Source organism: Podarcis melisellensis, assembly GCF_964234715.1.
Source record: "Podarcis melisellensis genome assembly, chromosome: 1".
NCBI classification, from domain to species: Eukaryota; Metazoa; Chordata; class Lepidosauria; order Squamata; family Lacertidae; genus Podarcis; species Podarcis melisellensis.
This window is the reverse complement of record NC_138528.1, coordinates 116,452,841-116,477,021: the sequence shown is the minus strand read 5'-3', so window position 1 is coordinate 116,477,021 and position 24,181 is coordinate 116,452,841. Positions and strand designations below refer to the sequence as shown.

Here is a 24,181-nt window from a genome sequence, read left to right as displayed (position 1 = left end):
ATTGTCTAGTTATTATCCTTCCTTGCCCATGTTAGTGAGTTCGGCAGCTTAAATTTGGAAGCTAAGACAAGGTTAAGGGAGGCGGGTGGCGCTGTGGGTTAAACCACAGAGCCTAGGACTTGCCGATCAGAAGGTTGGAGGTTTGAATCCCCGCCACGGGGTGAGCTCCTGCCAACCTAGCAGTTCAAAAGCACGTCAAAGTGCAAGTAAATAAATAGCGGGAAGGTAAACGGCGTTTCCGTGCGCTGCTCTGGTTCGCCAGAAGCGGCTTAGTCATGCTGGCCACATGACCCAGAAGCTGTATGCCGGCTCCCTCGGCCAATAAAGCGAGATGAGCGTCACAACCCCAGAGTCAGCCACGACTGGACCTAATGGTCAGGGGTCCCTTTACCTTTACTAAGACAAGGTTCTTTTAACCTTCTAGAAACAATAATCCAGGATTTGTTTACGGCAGACTGGATTTTCCCTGGTATTGCAACTTAAAATGACAATCACACACATTGTTTTGTAAATAAATAAAAGTAGTATTTACTTACATAATGGGATTTGTAGTCCAAAACAACATTTAGAGAGCACCAGGTTAGGAAAGACCGAGTTATGCAGTGCTCTTCTACACAGAAACCATTATAACCTGAAATATATTCAATTTTTGATATAGCCTTCGTCTTATCCCTAAGAAAGCATTCATTACATAACTGAAAACAGCAGAACAATGGGCATTGTATCAGAACAGCCCCATCATTAACTCTCCCTGTGCAACTATGTTATTTCTTTTTTAAAAAATTACTTTTATTTTGTCTTATCAATTATGTGCTGCACAATATTTAATATTATTAATAATAAAACATTCAACAAGCATGCTTAGTAATTAATTGGAAGAGTTTAGGAATAAAATTAATTGTGCAATTAATGTATGCCAAGCTGAATGTTTTGCATAAATTAATGGCACAATTAATTTTTCCCTACCCTTATCCAATTAATTACTACTGTGTACTCACTGAAGGGTTTATTATTAATTTTATTAAGTATTGTGTGGCCCCTCATTGATGACATAAAAGGGAAGCCGCTATTGTCCCATCGAACCACATATCCTGCAGAACCACTTAATTTCATCTATTATGTTTTGTCAATAATGGCAATAGAAATTAACTTTTTGAAATGCAATTGCCTTTAAATGCAGCTGCTTTGCCCAGCCTATTTTTCTTTTAACTAAAGAGAATGAGTCACCATTCACATCTATTATTTTGCTATATTAAAATGTTTTTATTTATGCAAATTAAGGAGTTTAATGGCTTTAGAGACCCACGGTCCCTAACACGAAAGGATGGGTGAAATGTTTTGCTTTCATTGTAGCCCAGTTACAAGAGAGCAGATGCTTGGAAGAGGGGTAGGGGCCAGATTTTCATACTACCGGACAAGTTACTCTGCCAATCTAGGCATTCGTGTGGGACCATTGTTACACAAGCTTGAAAGATAATTGGATAAAGATAATGTTACAGGGAGGGATGCAGGTGGCGCTGTGGGTTAAACCACAGAGCCTAGGACTTGCCGATCAGAAGGTCGGAGGTTCGAATCCCCGTGAGCTCCCGTTGCTCGGTCCCTGCTCCTGCCAACCTAGCAGTTCGAAAGCACGTAAAAGTGCAAGTAGGTAAATAGGTACCACTCCGGCGAGAAGGCATACGGCGTTTCCGTGCGCTGCTCTGGTTCACCACATGACCCGGAAGCTGTACGCCGGCTCCCTCGGCCAATAAAGCGAGAAGAGCACCGCAACCCCAGAGTCGGTCACGACTGGACCTTTATTATTATTTTGTCTATTATGTTTTTATTGTAATTTTATTGGTGTTAGCTGCCCTGAGCCCATCTTTGGCCAGGGAGGGAGGGGTATAAATAAAATTGATTATTATTGTTAATTGAAGACAACCTGCTCCTTGTCTCATACACTTTGTGTGAGCCTTCCATGTGGAATCAGAGAATGGTAGTGTTAGAAGGGACCACGATGGTCATCAAACCTCATGAAAATGCAATGACATAAAAAAGAAGGATGAGAAGTTGTTTTTATATGCAGTAACAGCGGCAAGAATTTTGGTGGCTCAAAAATGGAAACAGGAAGAAATCCCGATGAAAGAAGAATGGAGAATGAAGTTGATGGAATACGCAGAACTAGACAAGCTTACGGGGAAAATTCGGAACCGGCGAGACCAGAGATTTACCGAGGACTGGAATAAATTTACAGAGTATATTAAGAATATATGTGAAGCTCAATTAACATTTGTAGGTTTTCAAGAAGCTCTGTGATAATAATGGAAAGAAATATTGTTTTATAATAATTGTTAAGATTAATTTGGTTAAAAAAAAACAAACAAACAATACAGATGCAAGAAATGTGAACAATTGTGAAAACATGAAAATTTCCAGAAAGGCTGAAGGAAGTCTGAAAGTGGAAAGATTAGAATTGGATGTATAATTCAAATGGAATGTTTTTCTTTTATTGTTAAATTTGAAAATTTTATAAATAAAAAATAAAAAAAACCCCTCATGAAAATGCAGGAAATGCCATGGTGCATCTGCAGTAGCACAACCGGACGCCTTCATTTGCCCCAGCTGCAACTAAACATGTCTGTACAGCCACAACAGGAGTTGCAGCCTTTCAACAATCTGACCCCACCCCGCAAAGACACACTCCTCCATTGTCTCCCGAGACAGACAGTTGCCAACAAAAAAAAGTCCCACCATAGACTGCTGAAGTTTATTTCACCACAGGCTCCAACCGAGCATGAAGGAGGCATCTCTGAAGATGAGTTGGCAGGGCTTCCTCCATGACATCATGAGTTTTCCTACCTACTTAAACACGTTTTGTTAAACCGCCTGAATCAACCGGTGGCTTGGATCTTTTTCCAAAGCTGCGTTATGTCAGAAGGTTTGCCAGGTCTCTTAACTGCCCTCCAGCTGCAGGGTTGCGAAATTATTATGCAGAACGAACCCAACAGGAACACCAAACAGACAGGCCTCTCCTGCACTAAACAATTCGATGATTATTTCAAAAGCTACGGTCAGGCTTCTTAGGAGCAACCAAACTGTCCTGAAACCCTGGCTTACCTGGTGGCAGGTCAGTAGGTCCAAGTCCCCAGTCCAGGGTCGAGCCACAGATCCAAAGTCTAGTCCCGCAGTGATCCTACAAGCTGAGGCCCATCAACATGGGCAGTTGAGGAGACACAGCCCCTCAGCTCTTGTTCCCTGTTGGACTTTGCAGGCTGATTTCAACACCTGGGCCTGATGAGGCAAGTGACTCTCACCTGCTCCAAGTCTTCTCCAACTGAGGAATCACACCCCTCCTCTCAGAGATAGCGAGCCCCACCTGGCCAGCTAGGGAGCTGGGCTTTGGGCTATTGCCTGCCTCAGCCTCCTAGAGCACCCCTCTCACTGTTCCCGACACCTCAGAGCCTGCTGTGTTTGTGGAAATAGGCACCCCTCTGGCCCTAGCAGTGGGTCCTGATCCTCTGGTTCCCGTGCACTGAACCCCATCCCCTTGCCATCCTCTGTCTCCCTGGGAGCACTTCCTACACCAGACACCCCCAAACTCGGCCCTCCAGCTGTTTTGAGACTACAGTTCCCATCACCCCTGACCACTGGTCCTGTTAGCTAGGGATGATGGGAGTTGTAGTCCCCAAACAGCTGGAGGGCCGAGTTTGGGGGTGCCTGTCCTACACCAACCTCTCCTTCTCCATCCCCAGCTTGCCCCAGTGTGTCCCAATTCCAAAATGTAAGATCGGATTGATAATAGACAAACTAATAGGACATGAATTTGCTGAACCAATTTTCAAAAGGGATACAAAAAAGGGAGCCATGAGGAAGTCAGGAAAATAAGTTAACTAAAGAGGAGAAATTAAAAAAGAGGGATTTTTGTTTTCTTTTTTATGTATTTTTCTTTCTTTTTATTCTTTTTCCTTTTTATGTTTAATGTTTGTACTTTTGTATTCTGTAATTTTGTATTTTTGTTTTTTTGTATTTTTCTGATTTCTTTTTTATTGTTAAAACCTAATAAAATAAAATATTATTATAAAAAAAAAAGTGTGTCTCAATTCCAGCTACACTCCTCACTGGGATACTCTTCGTCCTCCCCGTTGTCCTGACAAAAGCTAGCAAGCTCTTGAGACCACAGAACTCTTCATGTGGCCGGATGACAAGATGAGGGTAGGATAGGGGGAGAGATAAAGTGAAGGGGAGATCAGATTTGGTGTTGAAAACAGAAATCGTATGATGCAGTCTCGATTAGATGAGGCCAGAAGCAAGGAACTCAAATAATTCCTGACCATTGGGCATGTGGGCAAGAGCTGATGGAAGCTGAGGTCCAACGACATCTAGAGAGCATCATGTTGGCTATCCCTCAACTAGGTGAGGCAGATCTTAAAGGTAAAGGGGCCCCTGACCATTAGGTCCAGTCGTGGCCGACTCTGGGGTTGCGGCGCTCATCTCGCTTTATTGGCCGAGGGAGCCTGCATACAGCTTCCGGGTCATGTGGCCAGCATGACTAAGCTGCTTCTGGCGAACCAGAGCAGCGCACGGAAACGCCATTTACCTTCCCACTGGAGCGGCACCTATTTATCTACTTGCACTTCATGGAGTGGCATTGCTTATTGGTTGGAGGGCACAGAAAGTAGCACCCCATTTTTAGGGGATAGAAAAGGTTTCCTCAGTTTGAGTCTCTCTCTGTCTCGTAATGTGAATACAGTGGTACCTCGGGTTACAGACATTTCAGGTTACAGACTCATCTAACCCAGAAATAGTACCTCGGGTTAAGAACTTTGCTTCAGGATGAGAACAGAAATCGTGCGGTGGCGGTGCAGTGGCAGCAGGAGGCCCCATTGGCTAAAGTGGTACCTCACGTTAAGAACAGTTTTGGGTTAAGAACGGACCTCCAGAATGAATTAAGTTCTTAACCTGAGGTACCACTGTACAGTCTTCTCCAAGACCCACAGAAAGCAGAGGAAGCCGATAGGACAGGTACTCCAAAATAAACCCATTTTCTGAATCGTTTGATGTACAAATCAGGTCTTGTGTACAAAAAAATAATAATGCTTTCTTCTTCATAGCCACAAATGGGATGATTGCCACACCCTGGAGAGACAGTTTACAGTCAGAAAACAGTTGAATGAATATATTATTGCATGTTTACAAGCACAGACCTGCAAACATTTTAACATAATTTATTATTTCGTCTTTACATTGCGTATGTTCTGTTCCCACTGAACCAAACTCCCACAAATTTAGGGCAATCGAGACTTGGAAGCATTGTATGAAGCTAATCAATGTTATTATCTAACATCCCTCTGATTAGATAGTTCACATAGAAGGTGGATACAGAAGGAGAATAAATTGACAGGAGGACTCCCAGTGTGCTAAGTAAGACATCTGCTACACTGCAAATGCAGAAAATGACAGAGAACTGATTTACAAACATGTTGGTGAAATGCTGGAAACATAGGAGTCCAAGACTGCAACCAATTCTAGGCAATATCATTTGGATCGCCAAAGAATTGATGCTTTTGAATTATGGTGTTTCCTGCTTGGCAGGAGGTTGGACTCGATGGCCCTTGTGGTCTCTTCCAACTCTATGATTCTATGTGTTGGAGGAGACTCTTGAGAGTCCCACGGACTGCAAGAAGGTCAAACCTATCCTTTCTGAAGGAAATCAGCCCTGAGTGCTCACTGGAAGGACAGATCCTGAAGCTGAGACTCCAATACTTTGGCCACCTCATGAGAAGAGAAGACTCCCTGGAAAAGACCCTGATGTTGGGAAAGATGGAGGGCACAAGGAGAAGGGGATGACAGAGGACGAGATGGTTTGATAGTGCTACCAGCATGAGTTTGACCAAACTGCAGGAGGCAGTGGAAGACAGGAATGCCTGGCGTGCTCAGGTCCATGGGGTCATGAAGAGTCGGACACGACTAAACGACTAAACAACAACAACAAAGAAGCAGGCACACGACCTTTTTGTGCATCCTAAAATAGTGATCAAGGCCACAAAACAGTGGACCCCTTTTGGATCACATTTTTTTTTGCTGAAATCAAAGGGTATGTTTTCCAAACTGTATACTGTATTACTGGACAACAGTTTGGGGTGCGCCTGTTCTTAAATGGTAAGGGAGTGTGATTGGGAACAGGTGTTATTGGGGTATATAAACTTGAGGAAGTTGACCCAGTTAATTTGTGGAATAAATCAGTTGTATAAATAGCATCAACCCCGGTCAAATAATCTATGCTAAAGATAGCACATATACCACATGGTTGTATTTAATGAGTTCCAGTGCTATACTGGAGAACTCGGTACCTATCACTATATGTGGTGGTCCTGCCCATGGGCTCACCATTTCTGGAATTGTGCATTTGGTGAAAACTAGGAGGTTATATTGGGACGCGGGTGGCGCTGTGGGTTAAACTACAGAGCCTAGGACTTGCCGATCAGCAGGTCGGCGGTTCGATGGGGTGAGCTCCTGTTGCTCAGTCCCTGCTCCTGCCAACCTAGCAGTTCAAAAGCACGTCAGAGTGCAAGTAGATAAATAGGTACCACTCCAGCGGGAAGGTAAACGGCGTTTCCGTGTGCTGCTCTAGTTTCGCCAGAAGCGGCTTAGTCATGCTGGCCACATGACCTGGAAGCTGTACGCCAGCTCCCTTGGCCAATAAAGCGAGATGAGCGCTACAACCCCAGAGTTGGTCACAACTGGACCTAATGGTCAAGGGTCCCTTTACCTTTACCTTAGGAGGTTATATAGCAGTCTGTGGACAAAAACCCACAGCTAGCCTTGATGGACCTCAACTCAACCCCAAACTCAGAAACAGATAGCAAAGCTTTTTGCTGATGACAGTTGGAATAAAAATGACTGAAGGAACTGAAGAGGGAAACTCTGGAATATTGGTGCCACCAAGTATGGTACCTAGCATTTAACAGAGAGATTAATGCAAAACTAAGGGCTCCAAAAGGATTCTCAGAACCAGATAAAAGTTGCTAAAGTGTGGTCGGATGTTATTAGTTTTGCTAACATAAAAAGATGGCAACAGAGATTCCCCAATCACATTAGGCAAGGATCTGGAAATCATAAATTTTCACTTATCCTGATATGTATTGTTCTTGCCATGTAAATTAATTAATGTAAACTGCCCTTTTGACAAGCTATCAGGTTTTTGTTATTATTATTGACACCTTGATTATATGTCTGCTCAAGGTGATTGGATTAATGTTGAAGTGGGTTCAGTTTGATTTTTCCTTACTTGGTTTCATTTCTTATATCTGTACAGTTACCTGTTTGGAAGTATAAAGTTAAAATTAATCACAAAAGGGGACAAAAGGACAAACTATGCAATGTGTATCATGTCGAGTTTGGCTCCCATTGGGCATCACATTAAAAATAAGCGACCAATTGAAATTCAAGATATTTGATTAACCCAAGTCACTAAGTCGCTTCAGACACAGTTAACATCAGTGGAATCACATAAATTTTCTATAGAAGTTGATCATTCTGTCTAGGTGAGTTAAATTTCTATACCACACTTCATCTGCGGAATATGAAAATCATGCCTTTGAAGCCAAAAGTTTTCCCCGCTCTTACCAGACACACAGTGGTTGACTGCAATTTTCCACCGATCTGGAAAAGGTACTCTGCACATGTTCAGGGACACAGTTCTTTCCAGCCAGCTACAGGTTGCTGAAAAATAAGCGGTCTTATCTGAAAAGTATTTTATTATTTTTTTGGTTTAGTAAACCACAGCTTTGACATCCATTTCACTATCATCTTTCCCAAAGACAAATTCTACCGGAGGTTCTCATTTCCAATTATGTTAAAGACAACTTTAATTACAAACAGAAGCCTGCTGAGTGGGAAAGCATTAGTTTAAAAAGGCATCATTTCAGTATTAAATTTGTTAAGCATTTAATTAATCAGAGATTTCACTGCCAATTCTACTGATTAATTGAGCTGCCACTCAAGCTGCTGATTGTTCCAATTATGAAGCCTGTTTTACTTAAGAAAGTTGATGTTAATACAATTAAATAGAAGAGTACAATGCTTGGTTAAGTGATACCTTTATAGTATGCAGCCCTCGCCTTTATGGATCAATACCCCATACCTGATGAGCCACAACTTGATGTCTGCAACCTTGCAAGTTATTCTGACAATTCCCAGCTCCCATGCTTGCATAATATAATTCTTAAACCTTTTTTTAAAAAAAGAGGTCCCCATCACTTAAAAAAAAAACCAGCAACCACTTATATAGAAGGCTCTGAAAACATAACACTTGACAAGAAGCTGATCATTCTCACTCACAAACTTAAAGAGCAAGCAGAAAAACAGATACTCTGTCCAGGCATTTTTCAGTTAGCAGAATACTGGACTTGCATACTGAACAAATTCAGTAGTCCCAGCGAGTCTTTGAAGTTCAGCTCATTATACAATTCACCATCAATAGCCTTTGGAGAAGAAGGCAACCACAATTCCATCAATGCTGCTGGAATTGTGTTTTGTGGCAAACAAAAAAAGCACCCCCTCTCTCTTTCCTCTTCACCCCTCATGATCCTACTGTTTCTTGAACTCTTTGTGAGCTGCCCAGAGAACTTATTTTATGGGGCAGCTATAAAATAAATAAATAAAGTAAGAAAACATCTTGCCTGGTGAGGTCCAAGGAGCTCAAAAGCTTCTTCACAACATTCTGGCACTGTAATTCTAATAAATGTTTTGGGGTATTGTTCCTCGGGGCTTTTTGTCCCCCCCCCCTATTGACCAATGCATGGGTGGTGCTGTGGGTTAAACCACAGAGCTTAGGACTTGCCGATCAGAAGGTAGGCGGTTCAAATCCCCGCGACGGAGTGAGCTCCCGTTGCTCGGTCCCTGCTCCTGCCAACCTAGCAGTTCGAAAGCACGCTAGTGAAAGTAGATAAATAGGTACCACTCCGGCGGGAAGGTAAACGGCGTTTCCGTGTGCTGCTCTGGTTCGCCAGAAGCAGCTTAGTCATGCTGGCCACATGACCTGGAAGCTGTACGCCGGCTCCCTCAGCCAATAAAGCTACAACCCCGGAGTCAGTCACGAGTGGACCTAATGGTCAGGAGTCCCTTTACCTTTTATTGACCAACTCACCTTCCTTTAACTCACCATGAATGATTCCCTCGTTCTCTTAGAATGGCAATGGCACCCAACTGTGAGGTGCCAGAACTGAGTTCCGGTGAATTCCGACTGAAAAAAAAGTATTAGGTGGAAAGGTTTGGATTTTCAGCATGGGGGAATATTTTGGGATAAGCGAAGCCTGTAGAGAAGAGATGGCCTCCACATGAACCAGGATAAGAACCAGACTGTTTGTTCTTCAAATCAGCACGGTGGCCAAGTAGCTTTTTTAACTGATTATGGGTAGGGGGGTAAGTTGACAGGATTTGAGGAGGGTCCAGTTCAGAACCAACCTCCCCCCTTGGGATGAATATGGGGGAGAAATGATGAAAAAATAAATAAGAGAGGTGTAGAATTAGGCATTGAGAGTAAAGGGGCACAGGATAACGATTCAGAGAGCCAAAGACACTGTATACAAGGGTTTCTATGCTAATGCTAGAAGTCTCTTGAGCCAAGATGGGTGCAGTGCTTTGTCTTAAGAGAACAGCACTGAAATATTAAACATAACTGGACATAACTAGAACAGAGAGAACCAGTGGGACAGTGTTATCTTTGGATATAAACTGTATAGGAAACAGGGAAGAATGTGCTGTCCATCGCTACATCAAAGAGAGCACTCTGTCCTGTAAGCTAAAAATCCCCAAAGGGGTGGTCTCCTCCACAGAATCGTTGTGGGTGGTGACCCTGGGCTCTGGGTGATTTGGTATTGGGTATATGCTATTGTTCCCCTGATCAAAATACTCAGAGAGATCTTGAGACAAATGAAATCAAGGAAGCAGCCCAAAGAGGAAATGTTGCAATGACGGGTGATTTCAATGGCCCTCACATGGGATCGCTAGACGTTGTTTTCCAGTCATGACAAAGAGGTAAAATTTCAGGAGGACTGGATATTGTTTATTGAATAAATGAAAAGGTACTATAAGCAAACAATCCACCTAGCAGGATGGTAAGATTTTCAGCAGTGTAAGAAATAACTAAAGTTTATAAAAATAGTTACTACGATAGACGGGGTGAACCAAGGAAACGTGAGAGGAGATTAAGGGAATCATGGAAGGAGAGGAGAGGAAGTCGGCTAAGGAATGTTTTGTTTTACTCTTGGAAATCTTAAATTGCAACCTCTTTTTTATTTCAGAGGTTCTTTTCTTATTGTATTATTTTTGTCCATATTTAGTTGACATGGAATTATATCAGAAATGCAATTAATTTTTTTTTTAAAAAAAGAGGCATAATTTATAGGTACCTTGCACAGGTAAAAAGGTAAAGGACCCCTGGACAGTTAAGTCCGGTCAAAGGCAACTATGGGGTTGCGGCACTCATCTCGCTTTCAGGCCAAGGGAGCTGGCGTTTGTCCACAGCTAGCTTTCCGGGTCATGTGGCCAGCAGGACTAAACTGCTTCTGCCGCAACGGGACACCATTATGGAAACCAGAGCGCACAGAAATGCCGTTTACCTTCTCGCTGCAGCGGTACCTATTTATCTACTTGCACTGGTGTGCTTTCAAACTGCTAGGTTGGCAGGAGCTGGGACAGAGAAATGGGAGCTCACCCCGTAGTGGGGATTCAAACCGCCTACCTTCTGATTGGCAAGCCCAAGAGGCTCAGTGGTTTAGACCACAGCGCCACCCGCATCCCATGTACCTTACACAATTGTGCTTTGAAACAGTTGGCCATGGAACAGACCCAGAGGGTTGGTAACCCTGGATATTAATCTTGAGAAGCAACTAGGACTTGGTGCAAGATATAAGCTGAAGAAATTGGGAATATGGACCAAGTGTGATTAAATTAAATGATATTAAATTTAATAAAATTAAATGGACCAAGTAAATTGTCAGTTGCCAAGAAAATGAAACATGGTTGCATGTGACTTCGAAAGAAGTAGCCTCTCAAAAATGGGGAGAACTGGTAAAAAGTTAAAAGGCAGTGTCAAGATGGTCAAATCACTCCAAAATGCTTTGGAGTTGTTTAAAAACACAATGTAGAAAGCTCAGCTGGAGTGTATACCACAGATCAGGGCCAAGAGGACGTCAGCATGATTTATGAAAGCTATTAGAGGCAAGAAGTCTTCCTTCAAGAAATGGAAGTCATGTGTAAATGCGAAGAAAATGGAACACAAACTTGGTCAAAAGGAATGCAAGCAGACAATAAGCGATGCTAAGAAAGAATTTTCTAAAAGCACAATGCTCCCCTTGAAGAACGGCAGCAACAAAATATTTAAATATATTAGTGGCAGGGGATCAGCTAGACATGGTTGGACCCTTGGAAGACAAATGTGTCTAATACTATGCTAAAGGAGAATGAAAAGTTGCAGAAAAGTTGAATGAAATTTACCGGTATATATGAACTAACCTTTACCGGTATATATGAACTAACTTTTGCTGGAAGGCAGTTTGAGGAACTGAGGCAAATAGTGATGCGAGACCAAGTACTTGGTCTAATAGGGAAAATAAAAACCAACAAAACAAAATGCCAGGCCCAAATGGCATCTATCTGAGGATTAGACAAATTCATGGCATTAAAGCCTACCAGGGGCTACTAGTCATGATTCCTGTGTTCTGCCTTTTATCCTTACCTGTTCAGGTTGCACGTTCCAAATTAACCACATGCACATTTCAGGAGATTAGTGGGGGAATTCAAGAAATACATCTTTAAAAGATCTATAACCCCCTGCTTTTGTTTTTTGTAGGTAAAATAAACACACACACACTGAAGGGGCAAATGGATATTTGGGGTTGCTGCTCCTATTACAAAGTCTTCAACGCATTCTGAAGTGCATCCTGCATGGAGCCAAAGTGAAATTTTATGCAAAAGAAAAACAAATAGTTGCAACTTAATTCAGCTCCAAGTAAGACTGGTTCATAATCTCCGCACAGCCAAAAACATCAAAATTACAATATGAACTAGAGCAAGGGAGATCTATGTAGATGTAGATCTGGTGCTCAAGCATGGGATTATTGAAAGTCCACTGAAATCAAACAATGCAAAGATAGTCTATAGCAACCATGCCTAGTCCCCAGTGATAGTTTCATCCTCCGTAAATGTGTAACCTCTTTTAAAACCATCCAAGTTGGTAGACATCACCTCATCTTATGGAAGCTAATGCCACTGTTTTAATTTTGCCTTTGTGTCTCTCCTGAATTTCCTAGCATCCGGCGTCTTTATATGCCCCCAAGCAAACATAGTACAGTGGCCGCTCGGGTTGTGAACATGATCCGTGCGGGATGCACGTTTGCAACCCGCAGCTGTGCGTCTGTGCACGCATGGGTTGCGATTCAGCGCTTCTGCGCATGCACAAAGTGTGATTTAGCGCTTCTGCGCATGCGCAACCACTGAAACATTGAAGTAACCTGTTCCAGTACTTCCGGGTTTTGGCGGTCCGTAACCTGAAAAAACGTAACCGGAAGCTTCTGTAACCCGAGGTATGACTGTACTTAGAAGTGAGAAGTTGCGCAAAAGACTTCTGTCCCCAACTGCAATAATGTGAGATGTGGGTCTCACGCACGTCAGCTGAAAGGGGATCAGACAGTCCCAGGTGACATTGAAACGCACAGATCTCAATGTAAGAAAATGCACACATCACCACTGTAGAACATGGGGAACGTAATAATAGCCCTTGTCACTTGTACTGTGTCTTTTTCATTGTTCCCACATAATATATGGACAGCCTCCAAGATCAGAACTTCGTGGTCCGATATGAAAACGAACGAAGTTCTATCGCAAATGCCCTTCTCAATCCAAAGCAATAACTTGAGAACTACTTGAAATTCCAACTGTCATTATTTTATTACTGTTTTGGCTACATTCTCTACAATTTCAGCAGCATCTTGAAGAGACAGTTAATGTATCCTTATGTACAATGAAAACAAAATGGCTTGCAACATCAGAAACAAGAGCCACAGTTTAACTGTACAATATTAAATGGGGGGGAAAAACCTTGTGGTAATACAGCCTTCCTTTCTGCAACATGGACAAAGTTACGTACAGGTATTCAGCATTATGAATGTGACAGTAAAAGGAATCTTGTATGGGAGAGATACTGCATTCTGAAAAGAAAAAAAGATTCTACCGTACAAGGCAGTTAGAAAATGTTTCACATTTTAAAATATCTGTACAGGCCACAAGAAACATCTCTTTAGAGGAACATCTTCCCACCTTGTAGACAGAATTTCCAGAAACCGTGAATAACCATAAACAACTTCTACATCTATTATCAACGTGCTCCAGCTCAGGAAACTGACTTGAACTGCACTGTATAGTTCCAACACAGATCAGTTTTACATGCCTTGATTGTTAATGAATTATCTACTTTTCAGTCTCTCTAGGACGTACAGTTGACTTGCACCTTAAGGAGGTCATTTGATTTATTTTATTTTTATTTTTTGCAAAAGCAAAAGCAACATCATTTAGCAGCAATTAAAAGCGCCTTCAATGAGACTTAAAAAAAATACAATATCCAATTAGAAAAGCCATACTTTAAACATTTGTACAGGAATAAGTTGCTGAAATTTTTTAAACTGAAAATATGACCTCTGTACAACAATTTACAATACAGTTAGAAGGGAATTTTGTCATTATCCTGCATAGAAACATTGAATATGACCTGTTTGCTTTTGGTTACATACATGGCCTTTGTAGATCCCTCTTCAAAAGCCTGGGCAGCGGATATCAGTTGACAAGTCCGCTAAGTATCAAAATGCCATTTAAATAATTGAACTAGTTTCCAAACTAGCTTTTGCTACCTTACTTAAAATGCTATTGTTATCCCTTTGGAAATACAGTCATTCAACCAACGTAAGTTATTTTAAAGATTTCTCCCCAACCCCAGAATGCTAAATCACTTCTATCCAAAGAAATTAACAATACACAGCTGTGTCTCTCATTTTTACTTTGGTTTTTGAAACGTTGACTTCTTGGGAAGAAAGATTCTTTATTTAGCTTTTTTGTCCAGGCACTGTGCTGTTCTTCCGTGCTTCATTCATTTTCTTCTTTATTCAAATAATGAAAAACTACCCTTATTAGAGCTCTCCAGTATCAACCAAAAGTGTTGTTAAGTATTAAAAAGGCTATTTACAGTGTTCCCCTCCCGGCAACCTGAAAACACGCATTTTCTTCAGTCTTAAAGACACAGTACATCTGCTTGGAGGCAACAGGTAATGCTGTCCTTCAATGTTTCCAATATGAGAGTCTGAAATGAATGTACCCTTCACAGACCATGATCCAGTCCAATCATAGAAATGACATTTGTAGAAGAGCCACAGTCTGAACACCCCATTTGTTAAACTTGTGTCAAAACACTAATCCAACGCTTTCAGATGAAAGTCCGCTGCAGCAAAACTACATGACGATATCATGCAAGCCTTCCATGTTTAAGAAGCTTCAGTAGGGAATAATGCTGGATATTGGCGGCGTGGGAGATGCTGCCAGTCCAGTCATATGCAAGTTTCCTGAAGAATTTGATCTTCTCATGTGCGGGAGTAGGTAAGCATCATTAGCTAGCTGATGAACATCGAACCGGTCCTCCTTGCGGTATGCCAAGCAACGTCTGATAAATGCCTGCGGAAAGAGGGGGGGGGGTATATTGAGCAAATTCTCTTAACAGTAAACGAGGTCTGAATCACCTCTTCTGGGGAGGGATCTGAGCTCTTTAAAGTACTAAAAATAAAAGTGAAAGTTGTTAAGTGGGCTTTTGATTCAACATGGAGATGTGCTCATCATCTGATACCCACTAACACCACAGAGTGAACTAGCATAGTCGTCAGAAGGATGAGCTAAAAGTTTCTGATTTAATTCAGATTTTAGCTCGCGCAGAATTTGCACAAGACGTTCTCAGTTTGAACCTCCATCCTGTGCCACTCAAATTCTTGTTTAATCTGCAAAGATGTGGGCACTGAGAAATATGTGAACGCTTAGAGATGTTAATTTATACACTCTTTTCTCCCAAACTTTTATTACATAAAGACAGCGTGACCATAAATGAACTGTCCAATGATATTTGGAAATGTACGCAGCCACTGTGAACTGCACTAATTTCTGAACAGTCAAATTAAAAGAGTAAAGTTAGCACTAAACTGAAAGTGCTACTGTTCCAGCTTCCAACAGAATTCTTGCTTTGTTCACTAAGCGTCCAGCTTTGAAAAGGGAGGTAAAAATTCTGTTGCTGAACCTTACTTATATTATATTTGCAAATTTAATAATTAATGTTGTGTTCACCTTTCTGTCAGCCCCTCCCCGCTTGTCTGTTCTACATTTTAACGCGTAAAATTTGGGGGGAGGGGCTGCGGATTACTTGCCAAACTAAGCAGAAATAAAGTTTCATGAAAACATCAATAAAAATAGGAGTTTTTAAATGTTACGCAAAAGTAAACCTTGAGAAATGGCCTGGAATTTGGGAGAATCTGACACAGCTGGCACAGAATCACAGATTTTTTTTTTTAAAGGAAGTTTCTGATCTCATGATGGCAGGTGTGTAAATATGCAGGCGTTCTACACAAAAGGCCCCACCTTCTAAGGGGTCGAGAGCTCATGCCTTGCAAGTTGCTCCTCCATATATTTCAATGTCTGCTCCGAATCATACATCGGTAGCATCCTTCGCTAACACATACGGGCAAAAGATTAGCAATTGCGATTTCCCTTATGAAATGCATGGGATATAATTTTCAGATGCTAAAAATAAAAACCCCAGAAAGGCAAGACAGCAGGAGTCAGAGGTAAGTCCAAATGAGTAAACTGGCATTATCCATTTATCACACGCATGTCTATCTGTCTCCTAAGCAGAGGGTGTTGTGGGAGGATGCCAAGCACAAAGAGTTCCAGCTTCTTGACAGGTGGCTGTGCTAACCATCAGATTAAAAGCATACAAGATTAATTCAAAGGACAGGCTCTATGAATGGTTAGTAGCCTTAGCAGTAAAGAACAGAATCTCCATGTTGAGGAGGTAGTTCTCCAATTTACCAAATGCCAGCCAAACTGCAGGTGGCGGTGGTCTCTTTCTGCCTTACTTTCGAGTTTCTTTAGGGAATCTGGTTGACACTCTCTTTTCTACAGCTGCCTCTCCTTGCCACAAAATGCTACTGAAGGTCCAAGAACCCAGTGGAATGGCGTCTGATCCAGCAAAAGAGGACCAAGGCCAGAATTGAAAACCAGAATGTTCCTTTGCACAGATGGGGCTCTTTAGATCCCAGCTGGAGAACTGGATCAGATGTCACTGGATCCCCCATTCAGCAAGGTAATTTTTGACACACAATTATAATCTACATGCAATGGTTGACCTTTTTTCTTTTTTGGAATCAACAGAAAAATGCAAGATTTATATTTGCATTATTTAAGTAAACCAGTAACTGGGGAGGGGAGAGAATCACTCCCATAATTAAGTACTCATGTGCATAAAATGGAGCATGGGACTTGTTGAGAGAGTTTCTGGTGCAGAATGTTCATTTACTGATATCCTCTGCATTCACATCACGTTTTGTGCTAATGAAATCTCAAATTTTGCATTCAGAATCTATCACAGGAACTTAAACAATGGTTCTAAGGTGGTCATTGCAGTTTTGCTAGTTCACAATGACAAATACACACTAAAATTAGATGGCATTAATGACAACAGCGTATGGGAAACTGATTCAAAGCACTTTTGGCCTCTCTAGAAGGAGAAGTACTAACAAATGCTAAAGGACGAAATTAATTGTTTCATCCGCTTAGTCCTGCTGGAATATCAAAATTGATTTCAGAAATAGTCAAGAAACTTTAAATATTTACTACTATAATCTGGAATTTGTCTGTTTTCATGGGTAATTAGTAAATTTAGTTAGGAGTACTCCAAAAAAAAATTCAAGAATATGTATGAGAGTCTGAGAGCAAGATTTTCAGGAAATTATTACTTTTAGTATCTTACATTTTATAGTATGACCAATTTAATATATACGCAATGCAAATGATACTTTGCATTTACTTTCAAATTTATTTATTGATATACATGAATTGAAATATCGTGTGCTATTTTAAAAAAAACACCTTAACACAAATTTTGTTACAATTTGCCTCAACGTTATCTCTTGACCTTAACCCTGAAGCAAAATCCATCTCGAGGTTGATTACATCATATTCTAGCAGAATGTATAGAGTCCATGAATATTACCTTGGCTTCATTGCTCACAACAGGCTTCACTGGGAACTGTACTTCAGTGGCTTTTAATATTGTATTTTCTTGAAGTATATCTTGTTGGGACTGGTTATGACCAAATGGCTGGAGAAAGGGAAAAGTTCAGACAGTGATTGCTAAATGTCCAAATATCAGCAAAAGAAATCAGCAACATCATCTTTTTTATTCTAAAATTATTCCACTTAAAAAGAAGTTCTCCTTGTTGGGAAAACGCAAATGGTGGAGGCTGAAAAACCATACCTACTTCCAGAAATGGTTTTTCCCCCCTTCAAAAAGACCACGTTGAAGATGTACTGAAATGCACTAGAAAACTTTACGTTTAAGGGTTTGTTTTTACCTTTCGACCATATAGACACTGGAAAAAGATTACTCCAACTGACCACACATCCACTTTGTTAGAAATTTTGGGTGGCTCTTTGCCCACAACAAAGCACTCTGGAGGCAAATACCTGATAGAAAAAATAAAAACTCAGTCACTGAAAACAGACACATTAAGAACATTCCCCCTCCAGAAGCAGGCTGATTTTTTGAAGTATTTATGAGAGATACAGATTGCCAAGAATCTAGTGGCTTTCTCACATGCTTCTATTTGTTCCAGGATTATTATTTTTTTATAGATTTACGTGGTATTGGTCAATTCACATGATAACCTGTTTGTTAAGTTCATGGACACTCTTCACTTATGCACTCTGATTTTCAAACACTTCCCAGTTTGGGCAAAACACTGTTTGTCGTTACATCTCAACTGACAAAGCTGTGATTTGTGTCTGCTCTACAAACCAGGGTTGGAACCCCACTTCAAAAAATGGCTTCCAATTCTGGTTTGGATAAGGTAAAGGGAGCCCTGTCCATTAGGTCCAGTCACGGAGGACTCTGGGGTTGTGGTGCTCATCTCGCTGTATTGGCCGAGGGAGCCGGCGTACAGCTTCCAGATCACGTGGCCAGCATGACTAAGCCGCTTCTGGCGAACCAGAGCAGCGCACGGAAATGCCGTTAACCTTCCCGCCAGAGCGGTACCTATTTACCTACTTGCACTTTGACGTGCTTTTGAACTGGTAGGTTGGCAGGAGCAGGGACCGAGCAACGGGAGCTCACCCCATCGCGGGGATTCGAACCACCAGCCTTCTGATCGGCAAGTCCTAGGCTCAGTGGTTTAACCCACAGCGCCACCCACATCTGGTTTGGATAGCAAGCACAAATCACAGTTAGCCACTTTAGGTGAAACAGATTATGGTATGCCAAACCAGGAAGTTATGGAACAGAATAAAAAAAAGTGAGGAGCCTGAATTTCAGACCAGATAACTGTAGTGTGGTTTAAGCTGCCTTGAAAGCAGACAAGTTAGGTTAGAAATTCCTAAACACATATAAGCAAACATATACTACTCAATAAACAGAAATAATTCATTCACTATAATCTACATTGGAGAGATGCTGTTTCTTATAATAATAAAGTACATAACAATTCCCATATTTCCAGTAGAAACCTTAACTACTGTACCAGATCTTTTTTTTAAAAAAAACCCCTACATTTCTGCCACTATCCCCTTCTTCCATCAGTGACCAATACTGTATGTTAAACTACACCAAGTTTGCACTAAAGGAAGGTGATCATTCCTCAGCTCCTCAGCTAGAAACCAGACAATAAAACCTTGATGATGATAATAAAAGAATTGAAGATTAAATAACTACTAATCTCTATGCATTAGTGAAGATTAATTCTGTAGAAGGAATTCAACACAGCACTACAGCAATTGTTCCAGCAGTACAAACATTTCAGCTCGCCAGGCAGAACTATCCCCCCTGCTCCCCTTAGGATTCTCCTGACCCCACAAATGCAATTTGTTGGCACCTGGGTGGAAAGTCCCATTGCACTAGCAGAAGCCACTGTGCGGGCTTTTTCACTAGTGCGACTCGAGGGTTGAATCCAGACTTCTACCGTCAGGTTATAAGCTCAAATAACCAACGACAGCACATTCTTTCCATCAACTACATCCGCCGGCGGAGGTTTACAAACAGTTCTCACACAAGTAAGAAATACATTTGCCAAATGGGAAATAATAATATTACCAGTAAGTCCCAGCCCCTTGTGAAGTTAAGTCCATTCCATCCACACCATAGCTATCGTCATCCATTATTTTAGACAGCCCAAAGTCCGTAATTTTTATTTCTCCACATGCTGTTCCATCTACCAAAAGGATGTTTCCTATCAAGAGGGAGAGAGTTTGTTAAAATAACCAAGTCTACCCCCAGCAGTGGTTCACAATTTTTCCATTGTGTTTAAATGAAGACATTATAGAACAGAAACACCCTAGTTATAGGCACATCTATGGTTCATTCATTTATTATTATATTTATTATATTATTATTATATATTTCCTCCAAGGGGCTCAAGGTGCTGCGTATGGTTCAGTCTTCCTCATATATTCACAGAACTTCCCATCTTGTGAGCAGAGGCAGTTGTGTCTCAACAATCTCTTGGAGAATTTGAGCCATGGATTTTCAAAGGATAGCTACAGTTTGGTTAAAGTTAATTCTTCCCAAGTTTTCATAATACAGTCGTACCTTGGAAGTTGAAAGGAATCCGTTCCAGAAGTCCATTTGACTTCCAAACCATTCGGAAACCAAAACGCGGCTTCTGATTGGCTGCAGGAAGCTCCTGCAGCCAATCAGAAGCCGTGGAAGCCCCGTCGGACGTTCGGGTTCTAAAGAACATTCACAAACCGGAACACTCACTTCCAGTTTGTGGAATTTGGCAGCCAAAATGTCTGAGTACCAAGGCGTTCTGGATCCAAGGTATGACTGTACTGTGCTAACTCTGTATCATGTAGATGCGTCAGATCTTTGTGTGTTTACTGTAATGCTGGCTCTTTCAGTATTTTCCCAGTACTATGCCATTTGCCTTAGCTAAGCTTGGACTTCGGAAGATGCCTGAACGCTTTTTCATTTACTGAATAAAAAAAATGTATTAGGTAGTGATCTACACAAGAACAAAAGACTCAAAAACTGTGTGAAAGAGGCATGTGTGCAGTATTATTTACCTGCATATTCAAATGAAAAATACCTAATTAACTATACTTCTGGTTTACTGAAGGCAAATCATGCATGTGAGGTTTTGCACCTCATTATAAAGATTGTGAGTTCAAGCGCATGGCACATGGAGCTAAACGCTGCAGATATAAAATTGTACACATATCAAATATATACTTCAAGCCACATTCAAAGATGATGTTTTATTGCTACTTCAATCCATTTCTAATTATAATTAAGCACACACAGTGGCTTAAGATACAAGAAAATCCTATTGAAGCCAAATTCATACAGAATATGGAAGACATCCATCGAAACAGCTCAGTGTAGAAGCCAAAACATTAAGTAGTGGGGTGAGGGGGCAGAGTGTGCAAATTTGCCTTCAAAGCAAACAGCAGAAAAGAGAGAATAGGTGTGTGAGGCTAGAAAAAAGAAGAGTGTGATTAAATGATTAAATTTAGTGATAAAACTAAATTCGCATTTTTGTTAAGGATTAAAGACAACAGAGATTAAAAGAGACACCTCTCCTGTATCCCAAGCACTCATACCATAAAAGAATATCATGGCCAATGTGAACTCAGATGGGTTTAATAAAGAAAGAAAGAGGCATGTGCTACACTAGTTAAGAATTAAGAGAAGAATGTGTTTTAGAGATATAATATACAATGTATGATCCCCCCCAATTCTTATTTACCTGGTTTAAGATCATAGTGTATTATAGGTGGCTTAATCTCATTGAGATATCGCAGTGCATTTACTATTTGCATTACAATGGACCTAGCTTCTTTTTCTGTCATTAGTTTATGTTGCTTGAGATAGAAATCTAAATCGTTGCCTTCACAATATTCTAATACTGTACAAAACCTAGAAAGGGAAAAAATAAAAGTTAGATAAGGAAACAAAGGCTATTTAATTATTCAAGCATACAATGGAAATAGGAACATCATTTCTTTGCATTAATTGCACATTTTCACTTAACTTTTATTTATGGTTTTCATTTGTATACATTTCAATAGTTTTACAAAAATTGTAACATTTCAAACAATCGACTTCCTTCCTCCTCTTTCTGCAATTCCTTCAATTTCTTTTATCATTTCCTGCATATCCTAAATTAACTTATCCTTCTATTTATTTCTTTTATTTCTATATTCTTTTTAAAACAGCAGGTTATTACAATAATCCTGCCAATGTCTTTATCAGTTTCCAACTGCTTGTAATTATTCAATAAACGATGTCCATTCTTTTATAAAAAGTTTGTTATCTTGATTTCTTAATTCTTCCAGTAGGTTTTGCTTTCCTCTTGGGAATTACAGGGGTATAACTACCTAAACAGTATAGAAAGATATTTATTTATGTATGCAACAACAGCTGCAAGAATGTTACTTGCCCAAAATGGAAAAAAGAAGATGAGAGAAGAATGGATACAAAAACTTTTTGGAATACAGTGGTACCTCGGGTTAAGTACTTAATTCGTTCCGGAGGTCCGTTCTTAACCTGAAACTGTTCTTAACCTGAAGCACCACTTTAGCTAATGGGGCCTCCTGCTGCTGCCGCGCCACCAGAGCACAATTTCTGTTCTCATCCTGAAGCAAATTTCTTAAACTGAAGCACTATTTCTGGGTTAGCGGAGTCTGTAACCTGAAGCGTATGTAACCCGAGGTACCACTGTATGCACAAATGGAGAAATCACATTTTCACTTTACAAAAGAAACTGGAACAATCTATAATGGTACCTTGGTTGTCGAACTTAATCATTTCTTCGAAAACCAAGGCGCTTCCTGCACTCAGTCGGAAGCAGAGTTGGACATTCAGCTTCCGAAAAACGTTCACAAACTGAAACACTCACTTCCAGGTTTGCGGCGTTCAGGAGCCAATTTGTTAGGGAGCCAAGCCGTTTGACAACCAAGGTACTTGAACAATAATCAATGCCACAGCATTCAGAACATCATACTAGAGAAAATACTGAGCCACTGAGGCCAAACACCATGAAATTTAAATCATACTTATGTCCAACCAAAGATGTTCCTGAAGGGTGGGCTTAATTTCTAACTGGTGTGTGTGTGTGTGTGTGTGTGTGTGTGTGTGAGAGAGAGAGAGAGAGAGAGAGAGAGAGAGAGAGAGAGAGAGAGAGAGAGAGAGAGAGAGAGAGAGAAGAGAGAGAGAAAGAGACTTACGTATCTGTATCCAGGGAAAAGTAGTCATAAAGTTTTACTATCCTTGGATGATCAAGTTCTTTGTGTATTCTATACTCTCTGCAGGCGTGCCTAGAAGACATAGGTAAAATAATCATGACCACCAGAACACACTTTTTTGGTCTTTGTAACAAATTAAAAGTGTTTTCTTGAAACGCTTACTTATGGTAGTTTTCCTTTTTCTCATCTCTCCAGCTTTTGTTAAGCTGGTGTATTTTCACAGCAGCGTATCTTTGCTCATAGAGATCAAAAGCCTGCAAGGAAGGTTGGGGGGAAAGTAGTAGAAAGAGATTTTGTAAAATACGAGTCACAGAGAACTGTATTTATTAACATTTCAATATAGCTTGAGAGTGCAATACATCATATCTGGCCCAATACTAGAAAAAAACCTTGAATTTTTAATTGACTGTTTTCTCATTGGTTCTAGAGAGGGTCACCTATGTCGGCAGGCATACATTTAAAAAATAAATAAATATTACCAGCCAAGAAGAGGACATTACCTTATATACTTCACTAAATCCACCTCGACCAAGTAAATGAAGTAACAAATATCGCTCGTTTAACGTAGGATGATCCTTGAACCTTATTATTAAAAAAAAGAACATTGATCAATGAAAAAGGCAAGTACTTAATTTTAATACTTATTATTTTTGTGTATACAAAAAAAGAAATACTGGAGTGCAGTGTTTCATTCTTATAATTCTGGATCATAGCAGTACTGATTCAACTTAAAATACATTCTATGATGTTGTTGTTGTTGTTGTTATTATAAGTGTACTGCTTGTATAAAAACAAAAAACAGGTTTTGCAGAGTTGAGGCATGGATATCTGTGTGTCATTTATTCCAGAGCGAGTGAGGTGGAGAAGAGTAAGTACGCGAGATTAAAATCTAGTGCCTTACTGAGAATTATCTTCATTGTTTATTCTTTTGAGCTCTCGTATGTGAAGATTTCTAACTCTTTCCAGACGTTCAAGTTCTGCTTGTATTTCAGCTTCTTCCTGCAAATCAAAACAAATAATTAATGAAATCTCAAGGTTTGTTGGTTTGTTTACTTTTTATCCCTCTCTCAGCTGATAACCAGGGAATTGTTTGTTTCAGGATCTCAACATTTGAAAGAGAAATCGAAAGACGTACACCTAATTTCCTCCTACAAAGCCTCTAGTTGATGTATTCCATTTTTTTCTTGCAACAATGGGGCTAGTACCCAAACAACCAGTTTCATAGCTGAACAAGTTCAAAAACTTTTGTGCCTGCCTGGTCATGTAGAGGCGAATGATATGTATAAATGATATGTATGTGGAGACAGGTGATGTGTATAAAAGATAAGCAGAAAATTAGGCTACAAAACCATTGGGGGGGATTTGTCTGAACTCTATAAAAAATGGTGATGGTGTCACCCCCTTCGGCACAGCATTCCACAAATGGGAAGGCCACCACTGAGAAGGCCTTTTCTTTTGTTGTCACCTTCCACACCTCCCTTGCAGGGGGCATATGGAAAAAGGCCTCAGAGGTCAAATGCAGGGTTCAATTTGGTTCATGCAAAAGAACTGACTTAAATCTAGTTTCCTATGTGTTCTACTTCATATATTTTCTTAACGGTGGTGTAAATCCAATAATCTGCAAATTATTTAAATTTTCATATTTGAGAATTTATCA

The 24,181-nt window shown here is 40.5% G+C and overlaps 1 protein-coding gene across 2 annotated transcripts in view; it reads right to left on the bottom strand.

Moving 5' to 3' along the window:
• Positions 1-12,905: 12,905 nt before the first annotated feature.
• TLK1 (tousled like kinase 1) overlaps positions 12,906-24,181 on the bottom strand; it is a 63,467-nt gene continuing 52,191 nt past the window's right edge. For both annotated transcript variants that reach the window (XM_081917505.1, XM_081917506.1), the window contains exons 13-21: positions 23,426-23,523; positions 23,025-23,106; positions 22,687-22,778; positions 22,507-22,596; positions 21,027-21,196; positions 19,373-19,508; positions 17,643-17,754; positions 17,282-17,389; positions 12,906-14,700 (exon numbers count right to left, since the gene is read on the bottom strand). In XM_081917505.1, the coding sequence (XP_081773631.1) occupies positions 14,524-14,700; positions 17,282-17,389; positions 17,643-17,754; positions 19,373-19,508; positions 21,027-21,196; positions 22,507-22,596; positions 22,687-22,778; positions 23,025-23,106; positions 23,426-23,523 (1,065 nt within the window). In that variant the 3' untranslated portion in view covers positions 12,906-14,523. The remainder of the gene's footprint in view (positions 14,701-17,281; positions 17,390-17,642; positions 17,755-19,372; positions 19,509-21,026; positions 21,197-22,506; positions 22,597-22,686; positions 22,779-23,024; positions 23,107-23,425; positions 23,524-24,181) is intronic.